Below are 15,078 nucleotides of genomic sequence, written 5' to 3' on the forward strand. Positions count from 1 at the left end.
AAGCGTATGCATGGGACATGTTGAAAGTGGAGTTAGAAAGCTCAGTTTAACTGCCAGGCTCTCACACTGACTGTTTGCAGCCTTCGCCCTCTCATTTTTTTTTTTATTGGGGTATAAGTTGTTTTTCAATCTTGTGTTAGTTTCTGCTGTACAGCAAAGTGGGGTTCCCTGTGCTGTACAGCAGGTTCTCATTAGTTACCTATTTTATACTTGGTAGTGTATATATGTCAATCCCAATCTCCCAATTCATCCCACTCCCTCTTTCCCCACTTGGTGTCCATATGTTTGTTCTCTACATCTGTGTCTCTATTTCTGCTTTGCGAACCGATTCATCTGTACCATTTTTCTAGATTCCACATATATGTGTTAATATATGATGTTTGTTTTTCTCTTTCTTATTTCACTCTGTATGACAGTCTCTAGGTCCATCCGTGTCTCTACAAATGACCCAATTTCGTTCCTTTTTATGGCTCAGTAATATTCTATTGTATATATTTATGTACCACATCTTCTTCATCCATTCACCTGTTGATGGACATTTAGGTTGCTTCCATGACCTGGCTCTATGTAAATAGTTCAGCCTTCTCTTTAGTGTTAGGGCAAAGGTAGTCCACTGGCTGAGCTGATTATATTCTTCTGCAAAACCCAGGATGGGGAGTCTGAATTCAGAGATCCTAAGAGGTGTCTGTGGCCCAGCTGCTGCCTCCTTGGCCAGAGTTAAAAGGGATGTTTTGTGAAGGTGAACTGAATCCTCGGTGCCTAGCGTAAACTTTCAGTCTAAAGAATAAATAAAGGCCTTTGTAGAATCCTCTTTCCTCATTTTCTTTCAGGGCCTAGTTCCTATGTGTTTTGTTTGTTTGTTTTGTCTTTGGTGTTTTTTTTGTCCGTGAAGATTCTACAGCTCAGCGTCTGTCCCCATCTCTCCACTTAAAGGATCTTAACCCCGAGGATTCGCTTGTTGCTGACTCTAACGGTATTGTCTCGTCCTTACCTCACTGTCCTTTCTGCCAACTTTTGACACTGTTTCCGCTCCCTTCTTCCCGAAACTCCTTATGTCCTATGACGCGGGTTTGCACATCACAGCCCACAGGCCAAATCTGGCCCCCCGCCTGTTTTTGTGAGGGAAGTGTTATTGGCACACAGCCACGCCTGTTTGTTTCTGTGTTGTCCGTGGCTGCTTTCATACATGGCAGAGTTCAATTGTAGCAGAGACCCTGTGGCCTCTAAATCCTGAATTATTTACTTTCTTGACCTCCATGGGGAAAGCTTGCTAACCCTTATTTTATAACGTCACTCTCTCCTGGTTTTCTTCCAAACCCTGGATCTGAGAGAAAATGTAAGAAAAAAAAAAAAAAAACCCTGGTTAAAAATCACTTTGAAGTACTGAAGAAGATTCACCTCCTCTCTGTGCTACATGCCTGACATTTCTTTATATAAATATAAATATAAATATAAATAAATAAAAACACGTTTATAAGTATATATTAATAAATATAAATATTTCTCAATTAATAAATATTAATAAATGTTAATAACTATTATATAATATATTATTAAATATAATAAAATATATTATTTAACATATTTATTAAATGTTTATATTTAGTAAGTATAAATATATATTTATAAATATATATTTATTTATTTGGCTATGCCGGATCTTAGTTGCAGCATGTGGGATCTAATTCCCTGACCAGGGATCAAACCCAGGCCTCCTGCATTGGGAGTGCAGCGTCTTAACCACTGGACCACCAGGGAAGTCCCCCTGCCTGACATTTCTTCAGGAAGAAAAGAAGAGCTCTCATCATAAATATAATGATCATAAATGGTATAACCTGAGCACTGTGTTGAGGCATTCACAGTCATTATCTAGGTTAATTTTCATGACCAGCCCTGAGAAGTGGATATTCTTTTTAGCTCCATTTTACAGATGAGAAGGTTGAAGCACAGAGAGGGTATTAGGTTGCCCATGGTCACACAGCTGAGAAACAGCCTCAGAGTCCAGGCCCCTCATCACCATCCTGGACTGCCTCCAGAGGGCACTGGTGTTTCAGAGCCAGCACAGAATGAAAAGACAAGCTGCGCCTGAGCAGATATAGTGTGTAGGGCCTGCTGAGTTTTCTGAAGGTTAGCTCTGCAGTGTTGGAGTTGCAGAATCACCTTGGAAAGCCAACAAAGCCTGGAGAAATACACCCACCAAAACGTGACCGAGGAACAGTCTTGTGACTTCCAGAGAACACTTCCTGATCACCAGGTCTCAATCCTGGTGCAGCTGGGTTCTCTGCGCGTGGTCCATCCTGTGCTGGCAGGGGCCTGTGAAGTGAGTGCACGCAGGATTAAAGGCAGTCAAGTCGGCGCTTCTTGCATGTTGTGCTGATGTCAGTCACCTCTCTTAATGGCTGTTGGTGAGCCATCGCCGATGGGAAAAACAGAGCCATGCTCGAGGCTTAGAAAGATCGGTACATGGACCAAGGGTTTTTCTCCTGTACCCCCTACTGAGTTATGTCCTCGCGTGTGTTAGGGTGGGTCTGAGGTCTACCTCTGTTGGTGCGGTGGCCCAGGTGGGACCAGCATGTGCAAGGGGCCCTTGCTGAACCCGTGTGTGGTTTCTAAGCCCCGTGGCTCCCTCACCTTTGGGGAGGGAAGGCATCTAGCTAGCACGGTATTATGAAGGTGTGAAGAGTCCAGGTGAGTGTGTGTGGGGGTGAAGGGGGAGAGCACATGCATGTGATGATGGTGGAAAAGCACAGAAAGGAGTTCGAGGGTGACAACAAATGGATGAGGTCACACAAGAAATTACACTACATGTTTCATGAAAACACTTAGATTTACCAAAGAGCAGGAGCAGACCGGGAAGGAGATTCTATGGAGCTGAAGCCAGGGGCAGCAGAGGACCCCATGGTTGAAGGGAGCAGTGATACCAATCCTGTGGGTAGGGGGTCCAACAACAGCACCCCAAATAGGACGTCAGGACCCCTGCCTGTAGGGGGGACATTTCAGAGCCTTTTATCACCTGAGAATCCCAAAGCCATTCTGTTTCTTGCTTAACAGTTGTAGAGCTCAGTTTGAACAAGCAGCTGTACAAGGTAATACTGCTGTCATTTTCTTGCCCTGTAAGGTTGCCTCCACGATTGAAGCCCATATACCTTGGAGTTAGTAAAGTATGGGATGTCATGCTAGGATTGAGCCATTCCGTGGATAGTATACTCATCTTTTGGACTTCCCTGGTGGTCCAGTGGTTAAGACTTGGCCTTCCAATGCAGGGGGTGCGGGTTCGATCCCTGGTCAGAGAGCTAAGACCCCACGTGCCTTGTGGCCGCAAAACCAAAAAAACATAAAACAGAAGCAATGTTGTAACAAATTCAATAAAGACTTTAAAAATGGTCCACATTAAAAAATCATTAAATACACACACACACACACACACACACACACACACACACACACACACACACACTCATCTCTCAGGGTTCCTTTGGCTTAGAATTCTATTACAATTCAAGCATGGAGGGTGACTTGGAAAACATTATGGTCCTCAAGGAAATTTTTTATCTGGTAGTTCAGACAGATATATACAAACAGCTGTAGAACAAGGTAGACTTCAGGGAGGGCTGTAATCAAAGTATAGAGAGGAGCCAGAACAGAGGGAGCAGGATTAATTCTAACTTGAGGGATCTGAGAACATTTGTTTTCTTACCTTTCTTTTCCTTCCTTCATTCTCTTCTGCCAACTGCCCACAGGTAAATGCTCTGAAATTCTACCTTCTCTTTCTAGTATATTGACTCTGGTGGAAATTTTCCTGGCTGTCCTTTTGTTATCTTTGCCTTTAAAAAAATGGTGGTAAATAACACATAACATGAGATCTCTCCTGTTAACAGATTTTTAAATATATGGTACAGTCTTGTTAACTGTAAGCACAGTGTTGTACGGTAGATCTAACTCCTCATTTCCTTCTTCCCCCAACCCCTGGCAACCACCATTTTACTCTCTGCTTCTATGGCTTTGGCTCCTCTAGATACCTCTTGTAAGTGGAATCATGCAGTATTTGTCCTTCTCCATTTGGCTTCTTTTGCTTCAGCTGATGTCCTCAAGGTACTTCTACGTTGTGGTATGTGACAGATCTTCCTTTTTTTTCATGGTTGAATAGTATTTCATTGTGTACCACATTTTGTTTATCCATTTACCTGTTGATGGACATTTAGATTATTAACACCTCTTGGCTATTGTGAATAATGCTGCAACGGACATGGGCTACAAGGATCTCTTCGAGACCCTGACTTCAGTTCTTTTGGATAAATACTCAGGGGTGGGATTGCTGGATCATATGGTAGATCTATTTTTAATTTTTTGAGGAACCTCCATACTGTTTTCTATGGCAGCTGCACCTTTTTATCTTCCTAGCAACAATGCACAAAGGTTCCAATTTCTCCACATCCTCACGGACATTTATTATTTTCTGTTTTTTTTTTTTTTTTTTTTTTTAAATATGGCCATCTAAACAGATGTGAGGTGATATCTCGTGGAGGTGTTGACTTGCATTTCCCTGATGGTTAATGATGTTGAGCATCTTTTCATATACCTGTTGGTCATTTTTTGGTCTTCTTTGCAGAAATGTCTGTTCAAGTCTTTCATCCATTTTTTAATTGGGTTGTTTGTTTTTTTGTTATTGGGTTGTAGGAGTCTCTTGGCCTTTAACTCCCAAATCTTCATGCCCCTACCTGACAAACTCTGTGTGCCTTCTGCTACTCCTCAGCCTGGTCCTCCTGCCCTGTTCCCTCCTTATCACTCTGCTCCTGCCCTCCTTCCCTTGGTTTCTGGAATATACTCAGATCCGACTCGACACATCCTTAAAAACCTCTCAAAATTGCCCGTGGATCCTGCCCTGACCACCCAGCCCTGTGGCTCTCCCTCTGCTGAAGTCTCTAGGACTTTTTATCTCTAACGCTTTTGGCAAAGCACTTTTGCCACACTGTAAAGAGGCAAGAAGCCTAGGAAGAGATGTGTGTGTGTGTGTTCTGGGTATAATGACAGAGCTGAACTTTAAGCCCGAGAGTGCTATGGCAACAGCAAGAGGACTTGGAGGAAGCAAAGTCTAAGTGTACAAGCCACTGTTATTCCAGAGAGAGAGATGAGCAGGGCAGGGACAGGGAGGAAAGGTGAAGGTCAGTGACCAGGGCCTTTTAGCAAGTCGGGATTGGAATAGACGAGCAGGTTTCCACGAGAAGGTCAGGACTGTAATCTGAGACGTGCTCTGCCAGATTTTGGCAGGCAGGAGTTGACAGGTGTGTGCCGGGAGCCGGAGAGAAGCTGAGTTCACCTCGCAGTTCTGCAGGGAGTCAGAACAGCTGCTGATAGCGGGGGGCCAGCCTGGTTGGCAGTCTGAATACCTCTACTCTGAATACCCTGTTCCAGAGAATTCATGGCTTCCAACCCTGGTTTGTCCTTGCCAGCAATGCTGCATGAGTGGTTAGTCCCCGCTAAGCTGTAGGTCACCCAGAAGCCCCCAGGACAGCCCTCAGAAGGCCAAGGCTCAGTACAGGAAGGGCTACAGGGCAGACTGCTGGGTCGTTGTATGTGATGTGGCTCTTGAGTAGTGCTGGTGTGTCATGCTCCCTGCCAGGGGCTGGAGGACCATTCCCTGGACCTCACAAAATCCATGGAGATCCTCATGACCTTTATGGCCTTCCTCACACCTTTCACCGTGGTCAGCTTTTTGTAACTTTCAAGACCCTGCCTTCCACCTTGAGCCCCTGCAGCCTGCTGTGCCCTGATGATGCCATGGCCAGTTCTGGTCCCTGTGTCCCCTGGGAGAGTTCCAGCCAGAGGACCAATTACGGGACCCCGTCTTGTACCTTTGGAATGCTCCTGAGTAGGTCAAAGGTTGTTCTCACGTGAATCCAGGGAAGCAGAACAACCTGGCCTTCCCTCTCCTGTAAGAGGGGAAATGAAGAGGGTAATCTTGGTCCTCTTAATAGCTAACCCTCCTTCTGCTCATTGACTTTGGGAATAGCCCCGTCCTTTCAGGCTTCTTTCTGACCCTCTCCTACTCCTCCCATTGTCAGTGTCCTGGGACATTGACTCCCAAACTTGGCAGAGGTATGTAGGATCATCTGTGTGCTTCAAGAAGGAGAAAACGGAATTCTTAGGTCCTGTCGCTGGAGATTCTCTGTAACTCGGTGTGGACAGGGCCTGGGAACCTGACTTTTTTGTACATGTATACATGAAAGAACGGCTAGGGGATAGATGATGGACTTACTAGTTGCTGAGTGATTTTTACTTCTTTCTTTGTCCAGCTCTTTACTTTTGGAATTTTCTAGTGATTATTTCTTTAAAAATCAGACGTCATTCAAAAACAAGACCAGATCTGGAAGTGATCAGTCTTTTTCCGACGCCATTAACCTTCGTAAATTTGTTCCTCTTTTCCACAGGGGGACTTGATCTCATCTTCATGCCAGGTCTTGGGTTTGACAAACACGGGAACCGTTTGGGGCGGGGCAAGGGCTACTACGACGCCTACCTGAAGCGCTGTCTGCAGTCCCAGGATGTGAAGCCCTACACCCTGGCCTTGGCTTTCAAAGAGCAGATTTGCCTCCAGGTCCCGGTGGATGAAAATGACATGAAGGTAGATGAAGTGCTTTACGAAGACTCCTCAACGTCTTAAGTCCTGGTGACCACAGCCAAATAATCAGTGTTTTGTGCCAGAGAAAAGCCGAACATGTGTATTTTCCCTTGTCAGAAGTTAGTGGATGTTGCACAGTAATGTGAATATGGGCTGTATTGTTTTCAGTGCGATTGTGAGATACCTAACATGAAACCATTTTTAAAAATCAATAGCAGTGTGTGTAATAGAACATTAATTAAAACGGAGGCTATCACTATGTGATTTTTAGCTTAACTTTCTGGTATTAATGTCCCAGGTTGATCTTTCTGCTTTACAATTTAAGTTAAATATTGGCTTGGCCAAAAAGTTCAATCAGGTTTTTCCTGTGACATCTTAACATCTTTGGCCCACCCAGTGTTTATGAGGCACTCACTATGCTCCAGCTCAGAGTGTGAGGGGACACCCGTCGGGCGCGGACGCTTTCATCACGTCCTGTCGTGGGCCTGGGTCAGTCTGGCAGGCATGTGGAGACTCAGCAACTATTAAATGATTTCTTGGTGTTTGCTTTGTGTACAGAGTTCCCCAAGAATATCATACCCTTTCATCATGGCTTCACTTACTCAACCTGAAATTTTATGTCTGACACGTTGTAGCTTTTGATGGTTAATGGACTGGAATCATTTATGATTTAAATATTTTAATTCGGCCGATTTGTTCCCATCTCTGCTGTTTTGTGTGTCAGTCGCTTATGAATTTAAGATGTGGTATCCTGTAAATTAGAAATTATCTCTGTTTATAGGTGGTGTCTGCTTTGGAAATGCAATTTGAGCATGGGTTGGCAGATGGCATCACAGCCAGGGAACGGGAGTTCTGTGGGGGGAAGATCTGGTTCTAACCAGAGGCCCAGGAGGCTTCCTGGGTCCTGCTCTCTCACTCACACCCCACATCCTACCTGTCACCAGGTTCCCTTGCTTCTGCCTCCAAAATCCTCTTACATCCGTTCCCTCCTCTCCTCGTCCTGATGTTCCTTTTGTCCAGACTCTCAGCATCTCTAAGCTGAACTGAGTAAGAGCCTCATCCCTGGCTTCCTTGCCTTCAGTCTGGTCCTCTTCATTTTATTACTCAAACTACAGTCAAAATGATCTTATGAACATGAGCCTCTCCTTGTCTCTTTCTAGCCTCTCCTCTCCTTGTTCTCCTCTGCACCACTCGTGCAGGAGCACTGCAAGCTGCTTCTACCCTTCGTAAACGTGCTTTTTTCCTCTGGCCACAGTGATCTTTCCTCTTTTGTTCATCTGGAAAACTCCTGTTTATCCTTCAAGACTCAGCTCCAGTGTCACCTCTTCTGTGAAGTCTTCCTCTGTCCCTTCACTTGTTTAAGCAGTCTGGCCCTGGCCATTGTCCTCCTTATCATATTGTTCTCGATGTCAGTTATTAATTATCATGTCTACCCCTTCACCAGACTGTGAGCTCCAAAGAACAGGGATAATCTTTATACTTCCACACTCGGTAGACACCCGGACAAACAGTGGGTGTTAGAGAATTTTTTTTTTAAATCTAAGGTATTAGAATTTATTAGATTGCTAATTGTAATTTATACTGATATAAAATAATTTAGCTTAGAAATGAATATTTATTAGTTTGGAGGAAAGACTTTACTTCTTTAGCATTTTTTTCGACTCCAGAGAAATATTTTCTAGTTTGTGAAGGAAACAATTTATTTACTGACCTATGTGTCTCCTCATCTGATACTCTAAATCAACATTAACAAATTGGTTTTCTAGAACTGTGCTGTTCAGCATAAGCTCTACATGTGGCCGATGAGCTCTAGACGTATGGCCAGTCTCAATGGAGAAGTGCTGATTCAGAATCTGGCTATTTAGTATGACAATGAGAATTTTTTTTGAATGAGTTAGTTGAATACATTCAGATGTGTTTCATTTGAAACACGCATCCCTGTTCTTTGGACAATAGCATATGATTGGGTAGTTTAGGCACAAAAGTAAAAACACTTAAAAAATGTTAATTGGGCTGAAATTGAACATTCACAATATAGTATATACAGTGAGAAATGGGAGGGAAACAGAATTTCTACAGGCTGTGAAATCACATTACTGTACTGGTGAGAAACCTTAAGGTTTACTTCAACCATAAGGTTAAGGTAAAAGTTAATATAGCTGACATGGCTGTTGGTCTGAAGTGGTTCAACAGTAAAATTCCTGAACTACTGTGGTTCTGGAAACTTTAGCACTTTAGAACTCAATCTCTGTTATTCTGTCAAAGGAGAGCATTTAAAAGCCACTCCCCAGCTCCTCATGTGCAAACAGAACACAGAATCAACTGGCCAGAAGACCCACAATGCTGACATTCAGGAAAGTCTGAGGGCTGCAGGGTCTCTCACCTGGAAAGACGACCTTTCCCTAATGACCAGTAATGGGCAGTGGTCATTGTGCAGAGGGTATTGAAAAGGGGAAAAAGCCCTGACGATGCAGGTGATGGTGACACAAGCAGAGGCTGAGGACAAGGCCTCGAACCCAGGAAGAGAGCCGACATGAAACAAGAACAATGACCGTCTCAGGTGAGGGGACGGTCCGGGCAGAAGAGAAATAGCAACTAGATCTGAACAGAACAATCCTTAATATTGGGGAACTGGAAATATACATATGTCTATGATGGCTGCCGATTCTATAGAACCAGAAAGTAAACCCTATTAAATTTAGTTCATCTAACAGATATAAGTAAGAACAGTACATTAATCACAGAGTTCTACTAAGTAAGACATTGATAGCTATGTCTAGGCATGGGTGACTTGATGCAGAAGCATATTGGTTTCTGGTCCCATTTTTTGTTGTTGTTGTTTTTTTTGCTTTGTGGGCTCTTCGTTGCAGCACGTGGACTCAGTAGTTGCAGTTCACGGGCTTAGTTGCCCTGTGGCATGTGGAATCTTAGTTCCCCGACCAGGAACTGAACCAGCATCCCCTGCACTGGAAGGCAGATTCCTAACCACTGGACCACCAGGGAAGTCCCTGGTCCCAGTTCTTATTTTTTTTTCTTTTATTTTCTTTCAGAGATCATTGAAATTCAGTTAATCACGTTGCATTTAGTCTTAAGTTAACATGCTTATTTCCTCCACTTGCCTGTCACCTTCTCAAAGGGAGATTTTCTGCCAAGTTCATGGTTTATTCCAGTACCTATCACAGTCCCTAGCACAAAGTAAATGGCCAAGAAATTCTTGATCAAAGAATGAACCAATGTGCTCGTTGCCCTTTGTGCGTGGTCACCTTGCCGGTTTTTACGTTGCCGGCTATTTGCTGCTGAGATTCTGTCCTTTCTGCATCTCAGGGTTAAATTATTCTAGAACATTTTCTATTACTGAAGTTGTACTTCCTTCCTTGGCCAGTCCATGTGTGTGTTGCATTATCTGTGCTGTTTGGCCTTGTTAGTACATTTCTTCTTTGCATCTTTGTGGTCAACTTCCATCCAATGCCCTTTAAGGGTGATCTCTAATCTCTGTGAGCCCCTGCGCCAAATATATGTTTATTTATGTGCTTAAAAATAAGTGGCAAATTTCTTTTTAAATAATATCTTATACATGTTAAGAAACATGCATAAAGGGAAAAGATGAAATCATTGAAACGTATCTATAATTTATAATATAATGTACTTAATTTCTAGAAAGGAGAGCAACATGATGGAAGTTTTTTGGAAATGTACTATTTTTGAAAATCTTATTTTAACCCCTTTTGAATGATTCAAAAGTCTGGTTCTAATTTCAGTTTTAGTATTTGGTTTTAAGGGCTTCTATAGTTGAAAAAGATACCTTCCAGAGATAAGCTTATTCACATGGAAGCAGTACTGCACTTACTAAAATTTGCGGTGCTATCAGTTTTGCAAATTTCTTTAAAAATTGAAATCAGGCTAGTAATTATCCATATTCTTGAGGTGGGTTATTCTTGCATATTAATCAGAAGATGCTGCAATTTACTTTGCTAGTAAACGGGTTCAAAACTTATTGAAACTCCTTGAAAGATTTTAAAACAAGTTAGAAAAAATTCTGCTTCCAAGTTTTTTAGTTGTGCAGATATGAAAGTGTTGATAGGTGTTGAGTATAGTTTATGGCAACATAATCATATAATGATGAAAATATTTCCAAATAACCATTTTCAGTATGCTCTCTCCATATCACATCCCTTTCTGAAAGAAGTTCCTTTCTGTCTCATAGATGATACATGACTTTTATCCTGAAGATTCAAATTAGATTTTTTTGGGGGGGGGGATGCGTGGGGAGGTATTTGCATAGGTAGCAATTTACTGGTGACCATTTATAATCACAGAAAAGTCAGAAAGTTTGAAACACTCACTTTTGTGTAAAAAAAAAGTGCAAAACTCATCTTAAAGCTTAACTTTTTTCAAAGCATTTTACTTTGAGATGATCAGAGGAATTTAGGTGAATCAAAATATTTTTCATTGGTACTTCCTATCACATCACAAAGTAGTATAAATATTCTATATCTTAAAGGTCTCAATTTGATAAAATGAAGTGCTACCTTCTGCATGTGGTGCATTTTTGGTCTGTAAATTGTGTATTAGTGCTATTGCTGAATCCTTTGATGTGGAATCCCTCCTCCTCCTCCCTTAAAACAAAACAAAATAAAACTGCACAGTAGCCATTCCATCAGGGTTAGACTTAAATAGTTTGTCCATAAAACATTCATTAAAAAATAGTTGATTAATTTTGAAACCTGTCTTCTCCGTTACCTTAATATCTTTAATATCTCTACTTAATTTCTTTTTTATACATATTTATTGGAGTATAATTGCTTTACAATGTTGTGTTAGTTTCTGCTGTATAACAGAGTGAATCAACTATATTTATACATATATCCCCATATCCCCTCCCTCCCACCCTCCCCATCCCACCCTTCTAGGTCATCACAGAGCACCAAGCTGGTCTCCCTGTGCTATGCAGCAGTTTCCCACTAGCTGTTTTACAGTTGGTAGTGTGTATATGTCAATGCTACTCTCCCACTACGTCCCAGCCTCCCCTTCCCCCTCTGTGTCCTCAAGTCTGTTCTCTACTTCTGCGTCTTTATTCCTGCCCTGTCACTAGGTTCATCAGTACCATTTTTCTAGATTCCATATATATGTGTTGGCATGCGGTATTTGTTTTTCTGTTTCTGACTTACTTCACTGTGTGATAGACTCTAGGTCCATTCACCTCACTACAAATAACTCAGTTTTGTTCCTTTTTATGGCTTAGTAGTATTCCATCATATATATGTGCCACATCTTCTTTATCCATTCATCTGTTGATGGGCATTTAGGTTGCTTCCATGTCCTGGCTATTGTAAATAGTGCTGCAGTGAATATTGTGGTGCATGTGTCTTTTTCAATTATGGTTTTCTCAGGGTATATGCCCAGTAGTGGGATTATTGGGTCATATGGTAGTTCTATTTTTAGTTTTTTAAGGCATGTCCAAACTGTTTTCCATAGTGGCTTGTACCAACTTACATTCCCACCAACAGTGCAGGAGAGTTCCCTTTTCTCCACAGCCTCTCCAGCATTTATTGTTTCTAGATTTTTTGATGATGACCATTCTGACCAATGTGAATGTAGTGATACTGAAAGCTGGGATGTGTTGGAAACATCTGTCCTTTTGCCCAACTTCCCACCCTGAAAAAAATTTATTCCTGTGCTTATTTCTTCAGATTGTCAGCAGTGCTTTCTTTCTTTCTTTTTTTTTTAAATTTATTTAATTTATTAAAAAAATTTTTTTGGCCATGCCACGTGGCATGTGTGGGATATTAGTTCCCTGACCAGGGATTGAACCTGCACCCCCTGCATTGAAAACTCAGAGTCTTAACCACTGGACTGCCAGGGAAGTCCCAGCAGTGCTTCCTACATGGTACCCAATAGTATATCTTGACAAAAAAAGATGCACCCAGACATTTTTGTCCCCTAAATTTTTTTATGAGTACTTCATTCATATTTCCATGGCAGGAAGAACTAGTGTTTTTTACATGGTATGCTACTTTTTGGTTTTTGCTGTTAAGGAAGAAAACTTAAAGGACATAAACATTTACAATTATATTTAGGGAACATTGTTTAAACTATATTAGAGTTAGCAATTCATGATATTAAATATTACTGAAGACATTATGGAGGTTTGTCTTCATCTTCTGGACCTGTAGCTTCCTCTAACCATGATGACGTCACATCTTTCAATATACATGTGAAGAGCGAGATTCATTGTAACCGTGATGGGCACAGATCCCTGTTACAGAATATCTTTGTGATCATTTCAAGTTTGGGGGCTTATTTCCTAGCAGATCTCACTGGTTTTTTCCTTGTCATATGGCTAATGAATAGCTTTTACCAGTAGCAGAGTATAAGCTATTGTTGCTTGCTTGTGTTTGCATTATTCAAATTATCTTTGTGCTACTGTTTCTTTGCAAGAATCTTTTTAAGCCACATATCCATTTTAAGAGGGTGGGTTTAGTAAAAACTACGTAACATAATGTGTAAATCCATGTGCCTGGTAATATTTTTTAAAATACATAGTACATCTTAGTATGGTGAAAGGAGCTAAACATCTCCTTTCACCCTATCCAATAAGTGTTTTCTGGCTTGCATACTAACTAGACATGGGGCCTTCTGATGTGCCGACGGAGTGAGGGGCTGATGTCTGTCTATGTTTTAAGTTTTAGCAAACTTAACTCCTTGTCTTTTAAAGATAAAAAGTAAATATAAATAGATATTCTAAGTTCTTCTTCCCAAGCCCCAGTGGTTCACTTTGCTCACTCCCTGCGGCGTGTCACCCGGTTTGGAGACCACTGCTCTAAGGACTTGTCCTCCTAGCTGGATGGGTAGAGGGTTCAGTTTGCTGGTCCCTCCACTAAGAGACTCTACTTCTGAGGGGCACTGACTTCATCCTCCCCTCCTCTCCTCGGCTTTTGTTGACCACATGTATGTATCTGGCCTCCCATGACCCCTGCATCTCTCTGGTTCGCTGTGTTCCAGTACCAGTCTCCTGAGTTTTCCACTGGGGCTGTTCTCTTGCCCACAGTGTTTGAGTACTAGGAGAAATAATTTCTTTCTTTCTTTTTTTTTAAAAGCTCTTTATTGGAATTTAATTGCTTTACACTCTTGTAACAGTTTTTGAGGTACACCAAAGTCAATCAGCTGTATTTATACTCATATCCCCATATTCCTTCTCTCCTGGAGAAATAATTTCTAAGTTACTTCTTGAAAAACAGAGTGCCTTAAAGAACCCCATCACCCGGGAAACAGCACATCCCTTTCTTTTGGTTCTTTTCCTCTCAGACTTCCCCTGGCTGACCAGTATCCACCCTTCGGGTGCATCAAAGGACTCCTGAGCCTAGATAAAAGATGAGGAGCACTTTTTAAGTCTCTCACTTCTTCTCATTGCATTTCAAACCTCTGCCCACCCCCAGTTGCAGCTGTTTTTCATTTTTATATTTGTGAGCACAGACCACATGAATACCAATGGGCAAAATATCTGAAGGAAAGTCCATTGTTTTGATTATATGTGTCCTGTGAGTGTCCTACTTATACTTTTAGTCTTAAAATAATATGTTTAAAAAGTATACTTTAGACGCAAACAATTATTTCAGTGGTGAATCAGATCCGAAAGAGTTCGCTGTTAGAAATGGTGAATGTTTGGTTTATCACTGAGAAATAATCTCTTCGGGACTGAAGTGCAAAACTTGTTTGTTATTTTCTCTCAAGAAAGAGATAAAGCGTCCTCTATTATTCTGAAGATCCGGGTTGAGATTCTTGTGGACATTGATGCTAGAGAATAGATAGATCCTGTAAGTCCTAAATATTTGCTCTTCTTCAAATCTAACAGTAAGATAAGGTGAGGTAGCCAGTGCTACTCCCTATAATTATATTTAATGTGAGACCCAGTGGACACTGGAGATACCTGTGTGGCCAGCCACCTCCTCCACTCCATCCTCCACGCTTCCGTGCATTATCGCCGTAAAGCATAACTCTACTTATGTCACTTGCCAGCTTAACAGGTTTTGATGGTTCTCTTTTGCCCAAAGAATGAGGTGCAAACCTTTGGCTAGCATATACCCTTTCTAACTTGACTGCAACCTCCCTTCGTATCTCTCTCTCTCAACACACACACATCCTCTTATTTCTTCTAGACCAATAATGCTAGTTACATCAGAATCCAATATGCTGGGTGAGAACTAGATTAGATCATTATACAGTTGGATATTAGAATTCATCCAGAATAAGAGAGCTGTGTTAACAGATAGCAAGTGGTTCAGGAGTGGGAGATCTCAGTGAGGCACCAGAATGTTCTCAAAAGTGGGTATCAACCTTTATTGACTTACCGATTGCCTGTGGATCTTGTTTTCTAATTTTATTTTATTTACTTATTATTTTTTTTTGGCTACACTGTGCGGCATGCCAGATCTTAGTTTCCTGACCAGAGATTGAACCCA

At 41.7% G+C, this 15,078-nt stretch overlaps 1 protein-coding gene across 5 annotated transcripts in view; it reads left to right on the forward strand.

The window, feature by feature from the left end:
* The window catches only part of MTHFS (methenyltetrahydrofolate synthetase), a 338,992-nt gene that overhangs the window by 41,453 nt on the left and 282,461 nt on the right, over positions 1-15,078 (forward strand). For 3 of the 5 annotated variants that reach the window (XM_057722141.1, XM_057722143.1, XM_057722140.1), the window contains exon 3: positions 6,429-6,992. The exons of 1 other annotated variant lie outside the window; for it this stretch is intronic. In XM_057722141.1, the coding sequence (XP_057578124.1) occupies positions 6,429-6,661 (233 nt within the window). In that variant the 3' untranslated portion in view covers positions 6,662-6,992. Of the gene's footprint in view, positions 1-6,428; positions 6,996-15,078 lie in introns of those variants that run through there. One more of the 5 variants, XM_057722139.1, reaches the window with a different exon arrangement.

Source organism: Hippopotamus amphibius, chromosome 2, assembly GCF_030028045.1.
Source record: "Hippopotamus amphibius kiboko isolate mHipAmp2 chromosome 2, mHipAmp2.hap2, whole genome shotgun sequence".
Classification (NCBI taxonomy): domain Eukaryota; kingdom Metazoa; phylum Chordata; class Mammalia; order Artiodactyla; family Hippopotamidae; genus Hippopotamus; species Hippopotamus amphibius.